Here is a 20,370-nt window from a genome sequence, read left to right on the forward strand (position 1 = left end):
TTCTGATTCTAACTGGTCTAACAAGAGCTTCTTGTGTATTTCTTTTTGTTAGAGTCTGTAGATGTTGCTCGGAGACTTGGTGGCATTTTGAAAGAGCAACGTTTATGACGGCCTCTGTGTCTAAAAGAGGAATTAGGGTAAACTGACGATTCTTCCTTGATCCCTCCTTCCCATCCTCAGGGACTATTCTTATCACCAGAGCTGTTGGATTGCAAAATAGGAGATCAGAGGAGCTATGGGGGCACATCACACTACCCTCTCTCTTCTTCTTTTTTAGGTTGGAAATGTGCCATAGAGATTTTTAAGAAACTCTCGCCCTCATGGAGCTTAGACTTTCTTCGAGAAGCAAGGCGGTGTGAGGGAATCGGCACCCAGCAGGACGCACAGTGCTTGTACCCAGTTTTCTTCTTCTTTCCGCTCTGCCCTTTGGTGGTCGGTCCACAGCCAGGACGTCGCTATCACTTCTCTGCCGAGGGCTCCCTGGCAGGATGCTCACCTTCACCTCTCTGCAGAACTCTTGCCAACCTGAGGACCAGACCCTCGATGTGGCTGTCTTCTCTCCACTCAGAAGGACGAGGAAGGGGAAGAGGAGGAGGAGACCAGGAACATCAGGTTCTCACCTACAGGATCAGCTCTGCGGCAACCAACCAGGACCCAGGCTAAGCAGAGATGAGAGCCGTTAATCCCACCAGACTAACTCCTGAGAACTGGAATCCGGGGTGGGGGGTGGGGATCACAAGAATATGTCCTACTAAAAGCTCTCCTGTGACTCTGCTGTATCGCCGGGTGAGGGAACCCCTGCACCAGGACTTATCATCAAGTTGCTATACTGGAAAGTCTGATCTAGAAGATTTCAACTCTGAAAGTTTGGTTCAACCTGCTGTTCCACCGTGCCCCACCCTCTGGCCTTCCCGTTTGCCCTGATGGTGCCCAGAGATCTCAGTGTCCTTAACCACCCTGTTTGCTCATTAGTTTTCACTGTCTGTTAGCAATCTTGCCCAGGGGGCAGCTCGGGTCCCTCCTGGTGTAGATAACTAATAATCCACGTTGAAGCTAGAAGACCAGCGCACATCCCAGCAGGGTGTCCTTTTCATTACTCAAGCTCAACGTAAATGCATTCACTGGGTCCTCCTCTCAAGCAGCTCCTTCTCCTGGCTTCTGTGATCTTAGATGGTAATTCTTCTTGGGGCGCCTGGGTGGCTCAGTTGGTTGAACGTCCGACTCTTGACGGCTCAGGTCATGATCTCACGGTTCGAGAGTTCGAGCCCCGTGTTGGGCTCTGTGCTGACATGCGAAGCCTGCTTGGGATTCTCTCTCTCTCTCCCTCTCTCTGCCCCTTCCCCCTCATTCTCTCTCTCTCTCTCAAAATAAGTAAACATTAAAAAAAGAAGAATGGTAACTCTTCTTGTTGTCCTGGCTTGAGACCAACGTTGCAATTGATTTCTCTCTCTCCCTTCCCATACTCCTGCTCTTCTAATCAATCACCACATCTCACGACTGTCAATTCACAGGTTGAGACTCGTCATGTCTTCCTTAGACATACTGCCACTGTCCCAGCTCAGCCCTCTTTACCTCTCACCTGGGACACTGAATGCCTTGAAGGCGAACTTTCCATCCCAGTTGGTCCCAGCGCACTCTACCCGCTCTCTTCAACCATTTCCAATCCCACTGCCTTCCTTTAAGGTGTGTACATGTGAATCTGATCAAACTTCGTGAGGACTATGTTGCTCCCTGGGTCAAAAACTAACAGCTTCCTGTGCCTACTGAGTAAAGCCTAGGCATTTTCCCAGTGATTTGGCCCAATGCCACCCCATTGGGCAACCTGTACCCACAAGTGTCTTATGCACCCCAAATGTCACCACTTGTGGACCCTCCAAAATTCTATTCCACCTCCTCTGAGCCTCTCTGCCCTGGCCATGTCTTTCTTATTCATGTATTGTAATGTTACCCATCCTTCAAGGCCCCAGCTCAGAAGTTACCTTCTCCGTGAAGTCTTCCATGATCTCTCTAGCCCGATGTGACTTCATGCTCTTGACCCCCAAGTCAAGTATACTTTTCTTATGACATTTTTCATGCACTGTCCTCACTGAGGCCATTTGTTCATATGCCATAGCTCTCTTACTAGACCAGCTGTTTCCTTAGGGCATGTTTCTTTATTCTTCTTAATATCCCCCATTGTGTCTAACCTGTTGCTTTGCACAAGAAGCAGGTCAAAAATTAAGTGTTGACAGACAGAATAAATGCAGAAATTAATAATGGATTACGATGGGGTGAGGAAGGCTGATATTCAGTTGGGATGCTCCTTACTAAACACTGGAATATTTCTTTTTTTTTTAATTTTTTTTAATGTTTTTATTTATTTTTGCGACAGAGAGAGACAGAGCATGAGCAGGGGAGGGACAGAGAGAGAGGGACACACAGAATCGGAAGCAGGCTTCAGGCTCTGAGCTGTCAGCACAGAGCCCGATGCGGGGCTTGAACCCACAGACTGTGAGATCATGATCTGAGCCGAAGTCGGATGCTTAACCGACTGAGCCACCCAGGCGCCCCAACATTGGAATATTTCTATTCTAAGAGTACATCTTCTGCACTGTTCCACATTGACAAATTTCAGCAATTACTGTCTAGGCTCCTTGGAGTCCCCCAACTTCCCTGAATCCTCCTCTGAGAGGCCCCTGAGCCCCCCGCATGATCCAGCACCTAAAGAGATGATCCTGAACACGACAGAAAGTCTCCAGAATTAGTTGACACGTGCACAGTAATTTTGAACATCACCCACGGAGAGGAGAAACATGATAATCAAATAGGTTTAACACTGACTTTTGGACAGGATACCACACTTTCCTGAATACAGAAAGAACTAGAAACACAGACATGGCTTCTCCGCATCTTAGAGGAGGGATACTCCAGTGGCTAGAAGACATATTACTGTTTGGTGATGACGAGCGAAATGGGGTGGGTGTTTATATCGGTATTAAGAACAACTTAATTTTGTCCAACGCTTTAGTCTAACTGGCGCAAGAAGTCTTAGAAGCAATGGTTACTGGTTTATAAGTGGATACACGGTAGCAGAGGACCGGGCAGGTAGCAATGTGTCCAGGTTCCTACGATGAGAACACAAGCTGAGTTCATAGATCCTCTGTACGATTTCATACTGCTTCGCTATCAGGGAGCAATAGTACTGTGCTCTGTGGTAGAAAGGAAGAAAGAAAAGAGGAGGAAGAAAGAAAAGAGGAGAAAGAAAAGAGGAAGGAAGGGAGGAAGGAAGGAGGAAGGGAAGGGAAGGAAAGGAGGAAGGGAAGGGAAGGGAAGGGAAGGGGAAAAGAAAGGGAAAGGAGGAGGGAGAGAAGGAGGAAGAAGGAAAGAAACAAGAATAAGAGAAAGAGAAAGGAAAAAGAAATCAACTTATAAGCAATAAGCAGGAACATTTTGAGGCCTCCATAAGCCTTTTAGAACCTCAGACCACTTTCTATGAAGCATATTAAAACATACCGCAAATCTAACTTTTTTAACTACAAAAATCTTGCAGTATTTTTTATAATTTTACTTTTTTTTTTTTTTTTAACATTTATTTACTTTTGAGACAGAGAGAGACAGAGCATGAACGGGGGAGGGTCAGAGAGAGGGAGACACAGAATCTGAAACAGGCTCCAGGCTCTGAGCTGTCAGCACAGAGCCCGACGCAGGGCTCGAACTCCCGGACCGCGAGATCATGACCTGAGCCGAAGTCGGCCGCTCAACCAACTGAGCCACCCAGGCACCCCTATGGTTTTACTTCTCTAATTTGGCCTAACAATGATTCCTCGGCAGTTATCGTACCCACTCAGGAATTGTGCCCATGAGGAAAAACTAGCCTGTGAATTGTTCTCTGGGTAGGTAAAAATCGCGTGATAAATGTAACCATTAAAATGGCATAATAACGTCTTTGTAGATTTAGTGAGGTAGCTTAATTTTGTTTTCATGCTTTCTTTTCATATTGTGAAGCCGGTTACTTTTTTTTTTTTTTCTTTTTTAAGATCTTCAACATTTTTAGATCAGCCCTAGAGACAAATGGGCCCGGTTGCAAACACTGGAGTGGGGGCAGCCGAGGTCAACTGTGAAATTAACGGGGACGCTTGAAACACCGTGAAAATGCCATCGACCACCTCCTCCCCAAGTCATCCTCCTACATCTTGACGCAAGGTGCTGTCGTTGCTCCCGTGGTGGCGTTAATTTCATCTCCCAGGTGGGCCTCTTCCGGAAACCCCTCCCTGCTCTGGATCTGGCCAAGCCGCTGGGAGATGAGAAGCAGATGGGGAGCTGGGTGACACCAGGAGGGAAGCAGTGCGGCCAGAGGGCTTGAGGCTGGTCGGCTCCCTGCCTCCCCCCACCCCTCGGCCCAGAGAGAGGGGCACAGAGTGGTTACCACTGAACGCTGTTTACTTGGGCCAACCTGAGTGCAGTCCCAGCCCAGGCTGCTGTCAAAAATGATGCGAAACAGTCCTCCTTTGCTTTTGGGGTTGCTATGACAGCCAAGAATTTGCAAGCCAAATCGGACCTGGAGAAGAATTCTGTCCTCCGGCCCCAAAAGTTACCGGTTCCAAATGGTTCTGTTAATGGTTCCTACTGTCCTCTTTGACACCCGCCAGATGGAAGGATCTCTAAACCAGGAATTTGGAGATGTCCCAATGGAAAGGTTAGGTCCAAGCTGGCTGAAGCTGGATTAGAAGGAATTTAGGTGTGATCGAAGGAACTTTTTGGCAAGAAAAGTTGGAAAATATTGCAGTAGGCCCCAGAGAGAACCTCATTGTTCTCCGGAAAAAAAATCTCTCATGTTTGTTTCGTGTTCTGCAGTTTGCTCACCATATGCATAAATTACCTCATTGGATCTTCACATCTGCCTGAGGAAATAGTCCAAATTGATCTTATATTTGACCGAAGACCAGGAAATTGAGGCTCAGTAAGAACAAGATCAAACAGCTAACAAGCAGTAGAATCGAGATTTGAATGTGGGCTTTCTGACTCAAGACTTAGCGATTTGAGTTCTATTAATGATCTCCAAAAGGTAGACTAGGTCACGGCTGAGCTGGACCATTTAGGAGTAGATTTTAAAAATTTTTATGTATTTATTTATTTATGAAAGAGACAGAGTGCTAGTGGGGGAGGGGCAGAGAGCTAGGGGGACACAGAATCCAAAGCAGGCTCCAGGCTCCGAGCTGTCCGCACAGAGCCTAATGCTGGACTTGAACTCACAAACTGCGAGATCATGACCTGAGCTGAAGTCGGATGCCTAACCGACTGAGCCACCCAGGCTCTCCTAGGAGTAGATTTTTTAAAAAGGAACCGACGTTGTAGAGGAAAAATTTTTCTTACTGTGGTCAAATGCATGTAACGTTAAATTTATCATCTTAGCCATTTTTTAAGTGTACAATTCAGTGGCATTAAGTGCGTTCAAATCATTAGGCCACCACCACCGCCACCCATCTCCAGAAATCCTTTCGTCTTGCAAAGCTGAAATGCTGTACCCATTAAACACCATTCCCTCCTGCCCCCAGCCCCCTGGAAAGTCTTGTTCTCCTTTCTGTCTGAATTTGACCACTCTACGTCCTTCATATAAGTGGAATCATACAATATTTGTCCTTTTGTGACTGGCTTATGTCACTTAGCATAGTGTCCTTAATGTTCATCCATGTGGTAGCACGGGACAGAATTTCCTTCCTTTTAAAGGCTGAATAATACTCCGTTGTACGGGTATGCCACATTTTGTTTATATGTTCATCTGTCAGTGAGCGCCTGCGTTGTTTCTGCCTTTTGGCTATTGTAAACGATGCTGTTATGAACGTGGGCGTCCAAGTACCTCTTTGGGTCCCTGCCTTCAGTTCTTTTGGGAATATATCCAGACGTGGAATCGCTGGGCCGTATGGTAATTCTATGTTTAATTTTTTGAGGGATCACCATACCGTTTTCCGCAACAGCTGCACCATTTTATATTCCCAACTAGGGTCCCCAAGGGTCTTAATCTCTCCACATCCTCATCATCACTTATTACTTTCTGGGCCTTGTTTGTTTGTTTTACACGAGCCATCCTATTGAATGTATGGATGGAGATTTTTCCACACGTGGTTGTCCAGGTTAGCTTTTTCGGAGGGGTTGAAGAACGGTCCCTGGGAAACCAGGTCAGCTTGTATTTGACATGCCAGCCCTAAGCTCAGCCAGGAATCTCACAAAAGCATTCACTGGTCACCAGGGAAAGCACTCGAATTACTTGGGCTCATCCATGAATTGCTGTTAGAGATAATGAACCAACCCCAAGCACAGAGCTTCCTTGTAGAAAGTTCATGTACCTTCACTGTGCACAGGAATTCGTTAGATGATGCATACTGGATAAAGCCCTCCCACCGCCATAACTAGAGGGTATGTGTGAGTGCACACGCAGGGGAGGCTGTGCATCTACGTGGATAAAGATGAAGGTGGAAGGTTCCATGAAGGCTGATGTGGCCAAGCCCAGGTGCCTCAGATTGTATCAAGGCTGATCAGCAGGCTCTCCTTCCAAACAGCTCTAGAATCTCGAGACCTCCCTTCATGTCTGTGAGCCCCCTTCTTTTTTTTTTTTTTTAACGTTTATTTATTTATTTTTTTTTTGAGACAGAGAGAGACAGAGCATGAACAGGGGAGTGGCAGAGAGAGAGGGAGACACAGAATCTGAAACAGGCTCCAGGCTCTGAGCTGTCAGCACAGAGCCCGACGCGGGGCTCGAACTCACGGACCGTGAGATCATGACCTGAGCCGAAGTCGGACGCTTAACCGACCAAGCCACCCAGGCGCCCCTGTGAGCCCCCTTCTTTATTGTTTATCCACCCCTGCCCACTATAGACGGATGAGTTCGATTGTATCTTTAAATTTTTTTTTAATGTTTATTTCTGAGAGAGAGAGAGAGAGAGACAGAGCATGAGCAGGGGAGGGGCAGAGAGAGAGGGAGACACAGAATCCAAAGCAGGCTCCAGGCTCCGAGCCGTCAGCACAGAGCCCGACGCGGGGCTCGAAGTCACGAACTGCGAGATCATGACCTGAGCCGAAGTCGGACGCTCAACCGACTGAGCCGCCCAGGTGCCTCAGACGGTATCTTTAAAGGACTCTGAAGAAAGTGCTCTGTGAGTACAAGATGTAATATCTGATTATGTCTGCAGTTATAATTTTTCCACCTGGCGAGAACAGTTAGATTACCTACAACGTGGCTCAGAATAGTGGGGAAGTTTGGGGCTGGCGAGTCTGTCACTGGGAAACGTGTCTGATTCTCCCGACCTTGCTTGTTCAAGTTCTATCCATCTCAAATGCCACCTCCTCCATGAAGCAGTCCCTGATGACTACACAGGATGAAATAATAGTGTCCTCCTTTAAAAATTTTTTTTTCAACGTTTTTATTTATTTTTGGGACAGAGAGAGACAGAGCATGAACGGGGGAGGGGCAGAGAGAGAGGGAGACACAGAATCGGAAACAGGCTCCAGGCTCCGAGCCATCAGCCCAGAGCCTGACGCGGGGCTCGAACTCACGGACCGCGAGATCGTGACCTGGCTGAAGTCGGACGCTTAACCGACTGCGCCACCCAGGCACCCCAATAGTGTCCTCCTTTTAAATTCTACAGCACTTGACTATGCCTGTTTTAGGCCAAAGGCTTATCTTAGGTTTGTGGTTATTTAAGAACACATTAGGGACACCTGGCTGGCTGAGTCAGTAGAGCATGCCACTCCTGACCTCCAGGTTGTAAGTTCGAGCCCCATGTGGGGTGTAGAGATTACTTACACACACATACACACACACACACACACACACACACATTATACGCTCCCCCTTAAAACTGGATGTTCTTTACAGGCAAAACCCATTTCTGGCTTACACATAGCATAAAGCAAATATTTACCAAAAACTCCTTACCAAACTTCTCTTACTCCTGACACGTTGGCCGGAACGACGTCACATGGACTTCCCCGGAGCAAGGCAGGCCCTGGAAAGGTTTCAGGTTTTTTTCAGTTCTCTCTATGGTAGAGTTGTGTTGAGACTGGGGCTGGGCGATCCAGGGACCAGACTCACCCAAACTTGTCTTTGTGCTCAGCACATCCTCGGGGAAGCCAGAGGGGAAGAGCTACCCTGAGTCCTGAGCCCGGGTTCTGCTGCTTCTGTGTCTATCATGGGTAGACACTAAACACCCCTGGACTGATCGATTCTCTGCTCCAGCTGAGAAAGAGGGGGCCCAGAGAACAATGACCAACTCAACTTAGGTCATTCCATTTCCTAAAATTTACACTCTTAACAATCCTTACCTCGCATCCGTAAAGAACTTAGAGTTCGCAAAGCACTAGCATCCCTGTTTTCTTCAGACAAAAGCCTGAGGTTAAACAATTCGCTCAAGGTAACTCGGTGCGTGCCAGTGCCGGGTAGTATACAATCCTGCTCTCCTGATGTCACTCGCTGGGCTCCATCCCCTACCCTCCACTGCCTCTCACACAGCGGTTTCAGACCGCAGCTGGCCTGTTCCTCACCCCTGCTCCTGGGAATAGTAGAGTCGGGACAGATGCCAGACAATGCAAGAGGCTGCATGACCACGACCCAAGTTTGTGTCGTGCGTGGTAGCTGGGAAGGTGGGAAATGTGTCTCCTCCCCTCCTGTCTCCTCGGCCTGGCCACCACACACATGAGTCTTGCCACAGAGCAGCTGCAAGCAGCTGTTGACAGCTCTCAGCATCTCAGCCCACAAAAATACACGTTCCCCACAGGACCCTAGTGGCCTGTTCAGGCTTTGCATATGTTGTCTTGAGTTTTATGCTGTGGTTTTGACAGCCTCATCCATTTGTAGGAAGAAAGAAAGAAAGAAGGAAAGAAAGAAAGAAAGAAGAAAGAAAGAAGAAAGAAAGAAAGAAAGAGAAAAAAGAAAGAGAAAGAAAAGAGAGAGGGAGAAAGCAAGCAAGAAAGCAAGCAAGCAAAAAAGAAAAAAAGAAAGAAAAGTGTCCCAGCTCCTCCCTGAGCCCTATCACACCTGTTTCTGCCACCATGGATTTTTCTGTTCTCATTCCTGACTGTTCAGGAAGAGGCTGTAAGCTAATTTGCACACAGCTGGAAGGAGAAGGGGGCTGGTCGCTAGGTAACTGGTCTCAAACTTGGCTCTGCCTCTAGCTTGAGTTGTGACCCCCGAGACAGCACATGCCCTGTCTGGGGCTAAGTCTGCAAAATGAGGAAGTTCAACTGAAAGGAACTCGAAGGACCCATCCAGCTTGATAGTGGAGACAGCAGCTGCCCAGAGGGGGAACTAATGCAGGCTTTCAGGCTGGAACACGGCTTTCAGGCCTGAATGAATGAAAAGGACACGAGAGTTCATGCTAGCTGGGGACAGCAAGTCACTGCTCCCCAGCCGGAAAGATATGAATTATTTCTGTCTTCTGGTTGGGCAGTTTGCATTCTCTGCGATGTGTTTACATGTCACAGAGGGAAACATGCTGGAGCGTTCTCGGAAAAATCACCCAGGTCTCTGTTGGGCTGCAGGATGAAGCCAGGCATGGGTCTGGTTACCCAGGGGACCACAGCAGGCCTGCATGAGACGCTGGACTAGGAATCAGACTAGGGCTCTCATAACTGCCATGCCACCAGCTTAGCTGTGTGGCCCTAGACGAGGTGCTGTTCCTCTCTGAGCTTGTGTCCTTTCCGTAAAATAATCAAGTTTGATGAGTGGCCCCTAATACTCCTTTAGATCCGACCATCTGAAATTTAGTGCTTAATCTTATTCCTCTCCCATTTGGTTTCCTTAGGACAGTTGGTGTTGTGGGTAATTCTGAGTATTATTATTTTTTTAAAGTTTTTATTTGTCGGAGCGCCTGGGTGGCTCAATCAGTTAAGCGGCTGGGTTTAACCAATCAGGTCATGATCTCACGGTTCATGAGTTTGAGCCCCGCGCCGGGCTCTGTGCTGACAGCTTGGAGCTTGGAGCCTGCTTTGGATTCTGTGCCTTCCTCTTTCTCTCGTTCTGCCCCTCCCCTGCTCACGCTGTCTCTCTCTAAAATAAATATTAAAAATGTTTTAAGTTTTTATTTACTTATTTTGAGAGAGAGAGAGCACAAGCAGAAGAAGGGCAGAGAGAGACAAGGAGAGCGAGAATCTCAAATCCCAAGCAGTCTCCACGCTGCTAGCATGAAGCTCCTTGTGGGGCTTGAATCCACGAACCGTGAGATCGTTACCGGAGCGGAAATCAAGAGTCGGACACTTAACCAGCCGAGCCACCCAGGTGCCCCTAATTCTGAGTATCATTAACCAAAGAAAAACCTTCCGGCGTCGATCTCAACTCAGAGGTGGGGAATGAGGTGAGGGAGAAAGCTACTGATGCTTTCATTTCTCCTTTTGCTGTGTGTTTCCAGGGAAGCTATAAGACTTCACCCTTCAAGGGAGGAGATTCTGTCCTCCCAGTCTCCGAGGGGTGAAAGGAGCATGCAGAGATCCAGTTACCACGTGGACTGGCGTCAGGGCGCTTGCTGTGGCATTCATAAAGAGAGAACAGAGAAGGGAGCTTAACTCTTCCCGACCACCCATGTGCCCTGTGTCAGGTGCTTTCACATGATCTTCTGATCAACCCCAAGAGACATCTTACAGCTGAAATAGGGGAGGCTGAGAGAGGTTAGGAAACTTGCCCAAGTTGGCCACAGTAAGGAGACTAGCGAGAATCTCAAACCAGCCTGTCTTTGGCTCCTGGCTAGCTTAGTCGGTAGACCGTGTGACTCTTGATCTCAAGGTTCTAAGTTTGAGCCCTGTGTTGGGTGGAGAGATTACTTAAAAATAAAACTGTTTTTTTTTTTTAAATTTAAGTTTACTTATTTACTTTGAGAGAGACAAAGACAGCACAAGTGTAAGAGGGACAGAGAGAGAGGGAGAGAGAGAGACTCCCAAGCAGGCTCTGCACTGTCAGCACAGAGCCCGATGGGGGGCTCGAACCCATGAACTGTGAGATCATGACCTGAGCCAAAACCAAGAATTGGACACTTAACCGACTGAGCCACCCAGGCACCCTGAAAAATAAAATCAGCCAGTTTTCCTCCAAAGTCTAAACTGCCTCTCTGAGGGTGTGAGTTTAGCAGAAATTGAAAGTAGGATGTAGGGAAAAGCCAGGGACCCCCAGATCTTGCTGACCTCTGGGAAGAAGGGGCAGTAAAGATTCTGACTGTACATCCTTCGGCTCAGCAGCTACATACACCTCTGTGTTTCATCTTGGCTCTTGATTCTCCCACTGGCCCCCTCCAAACCCCAATGGGGTCGAGGGACAGGTCTGTGCATCCTGCCTTCTCAGCTGGCCACATGGATCAAAGTTGGGGACTGTCCTCTCACAGGGTGGGACAGAGCAGGGCGCGGCAATTGGCACTTCTCCCCCACTCCCGGGCCCTCTGGGTGGAAAAGAGCTGCTTTCTCTACCTTTGGAAGAACTCCTTATTCCTTGGCCCCCATTAGCTCACAGGGATCCCTAGACACAGCCTCCAGTCATGACCCTGCAAGCCAGCCGTGGCCTTGTACTGTTCAGCCAGAAAAAGAACCAGCACACTGAAGAGCCAGGTCAAGAAGCATCCTTGCGAGACAGGAAAGAACATTAAAAGATAACCTTATTTTAGTAGAAAAAGGAAATGAGACAGAAGTTGGCTCCTTTTTACTGCGGGGAATGGGATCCTATGAACTCAACTTACCTTGTCGGAACAAATATTTACTGAGTCTCCTGTGGGTTACACTGTGGTAGGCACTTTCTTCAGAATCTCATTTCTTCCTCGGAACAGTGTTGGGGAAAGAGGAAAGGAAGGCTCGGTGAAGCCAGATGACCTACTCGAAGTCACGAAGAGCTTCGTCACTTTGTTCCCCGCCCCCTATGTTTACAGGGCTTTCTCCCGCCCCGGGGAGGTCTCCCTGGACGGCTCCTCCGCTCCGTGCAGGGTCCTGCCATCAGCCCCATGGTGCTGTGCACTTTCCCGTTCACATTACTTCTCATTGCCCATCGTGACTGCTTAAATTATCCATCCTCCTTAACTCACCATAAACATCTGGAGGGCAAGGGCAACTTTGGCTTTGTTCACCATTGATTTTCCACTGAATTTCCATTGATTTTCCACTGAATTGCTGATTGAAAGAAAAAACTAGAAAAAATGGATGGATGCATGGATGGATGGATAGATGGATGACAAATGATGGTTTACCATCCCCTGAAAGTTACCATGTCTCAAATGTATCTTTCCCTTCCTGATAAGTTAACTTACTTGACTTCCCTAGTTTGTTAGTGGTATCATCAAAAGACAGTGAGGTATAAGGGCTTTCAGTCTTCTGACTACGTCCTGCCTCAGTTGTTTACATAGAACTATAAGCAATTGATTTAATCTCTCCGAACCTTATTGTCCTCATTATAATATGGTATTGTGGGGCTTATTGATGATGTTTCTAAGCCCTGGAATTGACTAGGAGGTCAGTAAATAAATGTTATTAATCTTAGCATATATAACAATATATGAGATCACTTATACTTATTTTTGGTGTCTCTTTCATCCCCCCCCCCCCACTACGATGACCATTGGCTATGACCTGTGTAATCTCTCTTCCAAGTATCTTCCTTGCTTGTTTCACAACCCTCATGTGATCTCCCCATGTGATGCAACAAGTCCTGATCAGTTTCTCTGCTTCAGGTTTTTCGTTTAATGTTTTCATGCACCCTGTGGTGGTTCTAAAATTCCCGTACAGGGGCGCCTGGGTGGCTCAGTCCGTTAAGCATCCGACTCTTTATTTCAGCCCCAAATCATGATCTCATGGTTCAGTTCCTGAGTGGATCCGAGTTTGAGCCTGGTGTCGGGCACTGATAACTCGGAGGGAGGCGGCTTGGGATTCTTTCCCTCTTTCTCTGCCCTTCGCACATGCATGCTTGCGCACGCGCGCTCTCTCTCAAAACAAATAAATAAGCTTTAAAAAAAATTAAAATTCCTGCACAAAAGAAACGTAGGGTGGTGCTCTTGGCTCCCCCATTGAGTGGGGAGGATAAGGGACTTGTCTTGAAACTGCATGTGTTATCACTTTAGAAGATACTGAGCTGGGCACCTGGGTGGCTCAGTCGGTTAAGCATCCGACTCTTGTGTTCAGCTCAGGTCCTGATCTCTTGGTTCGTGGGTTCGAGCCCCACATCCGGTCTGTGCTGACAGCACGGAGCCTGCTTGGGATTCTCTCTCTCCCTCTCTCTGACCCTTCCCCACTCCCTGCCTCTCTCTCTCTCTCTCAAAATAAATAAATAAACATTAAAAAAAGAAGAAGAAAACACTGAGAAAATGTTAGCTGTCACCATAATGCATGGGGGAGGGAGCCTGATGGATAGGAAAGGGGGTGCAGAAACCCTCCACCCTTGGCCGTCATTGGGATCACCTCTGGGCAAAAGCTGCCAATTTCTGTTTCCTAAAATATGGTTCTCATCAAAGTCCCCTCTGCTAAAAGTTTTGTCAGTGAGTCTGGAGAAGCCACAGAATCGTTTCCAGAATCCTTTGCCTCGCATTCAGGACTCCACCATTTTTGCTTCAGGCTATCTGTTCCAGGGGACTTCTATTGTCCATCGGTTTTTCCTTTCATGTATTTCATTTCATTTAATACCCCCCCCCCCCAGTACACCAAACTCTACCTCTGCGTCATTGTCTAGAAATGTCCCTCCCCCCCCACCATGGTCCTCCTCAGGTCTTCTCATCTAATGAAATTCTATTCTATTCATCATCCCCCAAGGCTTGACTCCAGCGTTGTTCTCCCAGGGAAACTTCGCCACCACCCAGCCCACTGTGCTCCCTCCTTTCTTGGAATGCCCAGTGTTTCTTACTGTCAGGGTAATTTATTCAGGCACTTAACTACATAGCTTTCTCATATTGTTGCTGAAACAGTTCACATGTTGACTTTTCCTCTCCCACGGGACGGAGAGGTCCATTTAGGGTAAGGACTGCCACATAGCTCTTTCGATTCCCGTGGCACCCAGCTGGGCCAGCGTGGGCTATGGCATAGGTACGCAATGGGCTGCTGAGTTATGAACCATCCCAAGGCACTGTCCACTTGGGGCCCACAGATGTGGGATAGTAGACAAGAGGCTTCAGGTAAAGGGACAGTCATCTTCAGGGACACAAAGCCTCTTTCCAAGGAACATATGCCAAATATCTACTGGTTATAAGACTTTGGACCTGGGAAAACCGAGTGTTTATGACCTAATCTCAGCCCAGGCGATCCATTTCCTTTGCTGATGACTCATGTCTTGGAGTGAAGTCTTGTTACCTTCCAGCTTGAGCAATGTAGGTTTAAACACACGCATGCTTACACCCACACACATCTGTCCTGTGCACACCAGCCCTTAAGCAATAAATGGTGTCACAAGGTTCAGGAGAAAGGCCACAGTGGTAGGGGGATTAGAAATGGGGCTTTAAAACCTTTGCAAAAATACCTCCCTTAGAAAGAAAGAAAAAGGAGGAATCCGGGTGAAGGGTACCCAAGAATTCTTTGTGCTGTTCTCGCAACTTTTCTGTAAGCCTGAAATTATTCCAAATACTAAATAAAATTTTAAAGCAGAAATAACAAAAAGCCACCTTCTCTATTTTCCCTCTCACCTTTGTCAGCCTTTAAGAATAAACCTTGTTTCAACACATTCCCATGTGAATTATAGTTGTGAATATTTTGATTTCTCCTATTGAACCAGAAGTATAAAATGGAAGGTAAAACTACTCAGAGTCAGAGAGCTTTTAAATCTTCTATAATATAAAATAATAATATTTTAGATTATTAAATTAGAGGGGCGCCTGGGTGGCTCAGTCGGTTGAGCGTCCGACTTCAGTTCAGGTCACGATCTCACAGTTTGTGAGTTCGGGCCCCGCGTCGGGCTCTGTGCTGACAGCCCAGAGCCCGGAGCCTGCTTTGGATTCTGGTCTCCCTCTCCCTCTGCCCCTCCCCCTCTCATGCTCTGTCTCTATCTCTCTCAAAAATAAACAAACATTAAAAAAAAAAAGAATATTAAGTTAGAATATTAATAAAAGAGAGAGGTTTTAATATTTTGTGATATGAGGCATAATATTAATCTCTCTAGTTTCTGGTTTCCTCATCATTAAGATGGAGTTAAAAATGCCTCTTCCTGGCACCTGGGTGGCTCAGTCGGGTAAGCGTCCAACTCTTGCTTTCCCCTCAGGTCATGATCTCATTTGTGAGATCAAGCCCCCCGTGGGGCTCTGCACTGATGGCATGGAGCCTGCTTAGGATTCTCTCTCTCTGTCTCTCTGTCTCTCTCTCTCTCTGTCTCTCCACCCCTCCCCCACTCACTCTCTCTCTCTCTCTTTCTCAAAAGTAAATAAACATTTTTTTTTAAAAACGCCTATCCCTTAGCATTGCTCTAAGAATTAAATGCAAAGACAAATGTTAAATAATTAACATAATTCCTGGTCTGTAGTCGGTGCTCTGACATGTTAGTTCCAAATATTGAAAAAATGTCAATAACCAAGTTCTACTCACTTTGTGTCCTCACCCTAAAAAACGCACCTGGTACACAGTAGATGAATAGTTACTGAAGAAGCAGAGACAACACGGATAAACGTTGGCATTCTAAAGGAACTTAACAGCTGATCCCAAAGCCACCACGACAGCCCCTGCCTTGACCCTCCCTTCTGAGCGACGTGGTGAGAGTCCCCTACCTCTCCAAGCCTCTGCTTTCCTCGTCTATGAAATGGGTTGGTTTTCCTTAGGACCAGGAAGACTAGAGGGTACTATACAGCTCCTGGGATCTAAGACTCCTAGAGAGAGGCCTGGAAAAATGGGGCAAATGTGCGATCAGGCAAGCCTAATAGGCCTGGAGGGGTTCATCTCTTCGAAAGCATCCCCAACTTCTCAGCATGGGGCGGGGGGGCGGGGCCCAACTCTCACTCATAGACACCGGTGAGGCTGGAGACTAGCAGGTCCTCATGCCTCAATGTGGCTGAAAGAGAAGTCACTGCTCCAGGAACATCCAGAGTCTGGGGACCAGAGAGTGCATTTCCACGGTTTCCCAGAGCCCAGGAGGGGCGTGTACCACACCTCGTGCTCCAGGCAGTGGAGACCCGAGCGCGGCCCCTACTGCCCTTTCCTCTAGTATCCTCTATGCTCCAGGGCCCTCTAGGGCAGACCTCTCCCTCCCTTAGGCCAGCTCCCACCTGTGCCACTGGCCGGCAGGCGGGTCCCTGGGGCCCAGGAGCCTGGCCCTGGCAGGAGGGAATTGCACGCCTTCTGCCTTTTCTTTCTGAAAGGGAGTGATGCCTATTTGGGCCAGAGCCACGTGTAGTGCTTCCTAATGGACCAGTTCCACTGAGGTCTGGACGGCCCCCTCCCCCGGGGGATCTGAGGATGGGCTGCTGTAAATACTGACAGCAGAAAGAGAGAGAGAGAGAGCGCGAATGCGAAAGGCCAAGGGAGGGCCAGGCGAAGGGTGGCTGGGGTTCCCAAGCAGGCAGGGAGCAGCCAGCGGAGGGCTGCCGGACCGTCGCAGTCCCTTCCACGCCTAACCGTCCTTATGGTCAGCCTGCGCTTTCCTACGACGCAGCCAGACAGGGAGGGCCGAGCAGAGGAGAGAAGGAGCGAGGGAAGAAGGGAGAGGAGGGAGGAGGTGAGAGGGGAGCGGCCAGAAGAATGTAAATGGGAGAGAAATGAAGAGAGAGAGAGAGAGACGGTGGCGGGAGGGAGGGCAGATGAGGGAGAGAGTTGGAAGCACAGAGGGTGAGTGGGGGCGAGAAAACGAGATGCCAGGGAGAAGTGGAGAGAGGCACAAAGTGAGAACGGAGCCGGAGACGCGCGGCCAGGCCTCAGCCGATCCCCCGCGCGGGTCGGTGCGGCCCGGCCCCCTGCCCTCCCGGCCCCGGCGGCGGGCCCGGCTGCGCGAGGGCGGGCGCGGGGCGGAGGGGGGGGGGGGGGCGCGGGCGAGGGAGGGGCTGCCGGTGGGAGGCGACCATGTGGTTCCAGCTCACTCTTCCCCCCCCCTCTTTCTTCACTTCTTTTTTCTTTCCTAACAGGGAAAAGTGTTCGGCGCAGCGGTAGCGTCTTCCCGCTTGGCCCTGTCCTCCCCGACCCTGGTCCCCGCTCCCGTCCGGGCGCGAGCTGCCCCTCGGCGCCGGGGGGGTGGCGGGGGGCGCGGGGACCGGGCGCGGGGACGGCTCCCGCGCCGGCACATGGCTGCGGCCGCCCCGCGCGCACCCCGAGGCGCCGCGCCCGGCTCGCCCGAGGTCCGTCGGCTGCGCCCCGCCGGCCCGGAGCCCAGCAGCGGCTGAGCGCGGGAGCGCCCGCGCCCGGGGCGTCGGGATGAGCCTCCTCCTCCTCCTCCTCTGCCTAGGTGAGTGCTCGCGAGCGCGGGCCAGCTCCGCAAGGCCGTCCCCGCGGCCCCCGGGGAGCGCGGGCGCCCGGGTCCCCGCTCGCCGCGCGGGGTTGGGGGGCGGGGGCACACATCTGGCTGCGGAGACCCGCCCGGTCGGCCATCGCCAGCGGCTCGCACATCTGGGCCCGGGAGCGGGCTGGGGGCCGGGGGCGGGGGGCGGGGGGCGGGGGGTGGCGCGTCTCCGGGGGGACTTTGGGCGTGAACCGTCTGATGCGGAGGGTTGGGGGGGGGGGGAGGGCTGGTGGTCAGTTTCAGGAGTATCTGGGGACGCGGGGAGGATCGGAGGAGGGAGGAAGGTTTATTCAGGAATTTTTGTGCCAGGTTCCTGAGGGTGGGGGGAGCTTTTTTGTTTCAAACGGGCGCCTCGAGGGCTCAGATTAGAAACAGATGTGTGGAAGGGTGAGAGGAAGGGAGTGGAGGAAGAGACGGGGGAGGGTGCGGGGACGAAAAGGAGGAGAGGGAAAGGGGCAGAGCGCAGGCGGGACCAGGAACGGGAAAGTGAGGACGGAGGGAGAGAAGAGGGACAAGGGGACCGGGCTGGGAGCTAGAGAGAAAAGAGGAGAAGGGGGGATAGGAAGCAGAGGAGGAAGACGGAGGGAGATTGAGCGACAGAGAGTCGGGAAGACAGAGGAAAATGGAGTGGGAAGAGAAGAACAGAGAGGATCAGGTTCTGGGGCAAAGAAGAGCTTTCCCGGTGTCCATCTGGATGTCACCCAGGCCGGGCTCCTGAAACCTCACAGGCCCTAAGGCGCAGACGCACTTGGGCTGGAAGCAGTCAGGTTTGCAGGACAGGGCAGGACAGTTCCCATCAAGGATGTGTGTGGGCAAGAGCGGACAGGAAGACCAGGAGTGTCTGAGGCGCCAGGGGCAGGCAGGAGCTGAGCTGAAGAAAAGTCGTGGTGTGCACCAGGGAAGGTGGGGATCCCTGGGGACAGGACAGAAAAGTTAGCCAGGGTTCAGGAAACCGAACCCAGCTGGGTTTGGTAGAGCGCGCACGGCCTGGGACACCGGACCTCCCGACAGAACGAGTCCTGACTTTGAGCTGACTAGCTGGGTGATCTCGAGCAACTTTACTCACTACCCAGGGCTTCGGTTTCCTTGGCTCCGAAACAAGCCCATTAGATGGTTCCTAAATCCCCACGTAGCTCCGACAGCCTGAAACACCGGGAGGGCGACAGGGCCTGATGTCTAGAAATAGAAAAACGAAACCCAAACCGAAGTGAAGAGGCACAAAACAGCCACCCTGACTCAGATGGCTAGAGCTCTCTGTCTCTCTTTTGTTTAAAAAAATTTTTTTTAATGTTTTTGTTTATTTTTGAGACAGAGCATGAGCAGGGGAGGGGCAGAGAGAGAGGGAGACACAGCATCCAAAGAAGGCTCCGGGCTCTGAGCCGTCAGCACAGAGCCCGACGCGGGGCTCGAACTCACGGACTGAGATCATGACCTGAGCCGAAGTCAGACACTGCATGGACTTGAGCCACCCAGGCGCCCCTCTCTTTTGTTTTTAAACGTACAAACCCAGGAGGCCACGTGCAGGCCTTTGGAGGCCAGCCTCGGGCCAATAATCACCCAGGTTAGAGGAATAAAGAAGGTGGATTAGCCTAAACTATTGCTCAAGTAGGGCAGGTGGGGAACCACTGTGTTGTCCTTGATACTTGGCCGAGTCTTGCAGTGCTGCTTCGGTGCACAGCTGGTGTATCTGGATGGCACCTTGGTCCCCTTTACTGGCCCCTAGCCCGAAGCTATGAATCACCAGATGTTCAGTAGACTCAAACTTCAGAGCTCCCTTATGAAAAGCAGCTGGAGTTCTTTAAGTACTTACCCCGCGTGCTAGATATGCACCACCTTGTTAACTCATTTATCCTTCACACCAATCTTATTGGCTACCCACTGTCATTATCCCCGTTTTAATGGAAATCAAGGTGTAAAGAGGTCAGAGAACTTGCTTGAGGCTGTAAGCTCGTAGTGAACTTACGGAGATGGGGCTTGAATGTAGGTTGTTTGCCTCAAGAGGTGGCTTGCTAAACCGCAGTGAGTACAGCCTTCTTTCGCGACAGAAGGACTTGAAGGTGTTGTTTGTAGCGAAATCCAGTTTAGCCCTCGTCATGAAGCCTGAGGTGTCAGAGCGAGTCTGCCAGTGAGGAGTCTGGGGAAGGGAGAGAAAACTAAAGCTAAGCCTGTCTGAACACCTGCTCCATACCAGCACTGTTTGGGCACAGTTTACGGTGGAAAGTGAAAAGTGACTGTCCCACGTGGTCCGTTGAAATCAACTGGCTGGCCTCGAGGATCGTCATCCTCTTGGTTCATGAGAAAGAGGAACTGATAAGACAAGCATCAAAAAGATGTCACTGATTCACTGTCCCCTCTTTACTGCACGCCTGTTACGTGTGGCCGTTCCTCTGGCAAGAAAATAATCTGTTGGGTTGAGACTTTCTTTCTCCTAGAAGCTGCTTCTCATGATTCCCTTGTTGGTTCTGTCTTTATAAAACTGGCGCAAATGAAAGGCCAACGTAGAAGGGAAAAAGTAGACTATAGACTTAGCATTCTGCACAACTGGATGTTTGCCATTCACACTATCCAGCTTTTGCCACACCTATGTTCTTGGTCAGACGTACTCAGACTCCTGACATCCCAGTTCAAGAAAGATGAGCCCGTCACAGAGCTGATGAGCTGACGGGTCTGGGCAGGGGACAAAGCAACAGACCTGAGGTGATGCTGGTGATCCAGAGACCGGCCACTGAAGGGAAAAACACTGGAAGGGACCCCTCTATGCCAGACATTCCTGCATGGGTCAGAAGCCCCCAGGGAAGCACTCCTGTGGGCTGGATGAACCTCATTTGCTAAGTGGTTTTGAGCCATGGTATGCCTGGCACTCTAGCAAAGCCAGAAAGAAAACCCTCAGAGTTGCCTGAATCCTAAAATCGTCTACCGGTCCCTTAAAGGAACAGTTCCAGGGCTGCTTATGATCACTGCCGGCGTGATTTCTG

The 20,370-nt window shown here is 49.9% G+C and overlaps 1 protein-coding gene across 1 annotated transcript in view; it reads left to right on the forward strand.

The window, feature by feature from the left end:
• The first annotated feature begins 16,395 nt into the window (after positions 1-16,395).
• CLMP (CXADR like membrane protein) overlaps positions 16,396-20,370 on the forward strand; it is a 97,676-nt gene continuing 93,701 nt past the window's right edge. Inside the window, 2 exon segments of the mRNA XM_053900353.1 lie at positions 16,396-16,621; positions 17,025-17,341. Coding sequence (XP_053756328.1) covers positions 17,311-17,341 — 31 coding nt within the window. The 5' untranslated portion in view covers positions 16,396-16,621; positions 17,025-17,310.

The sequence above is a fragment of the Panthera pardus genome, unplaced genomic scaffold, assembly GCF_024362965.1.
Source record: "Panthera pardus isolate Hobbes unplaced genomic scaffold, ASM2436296v1 HiC_scaffold_12, whole genome shotgun sequence".
Lineage (NCBI taxonomy): Eukaryota > Metazoa > Chordata > Mammalia > Carnivora > Felidae > Panthera > Panthera pardus.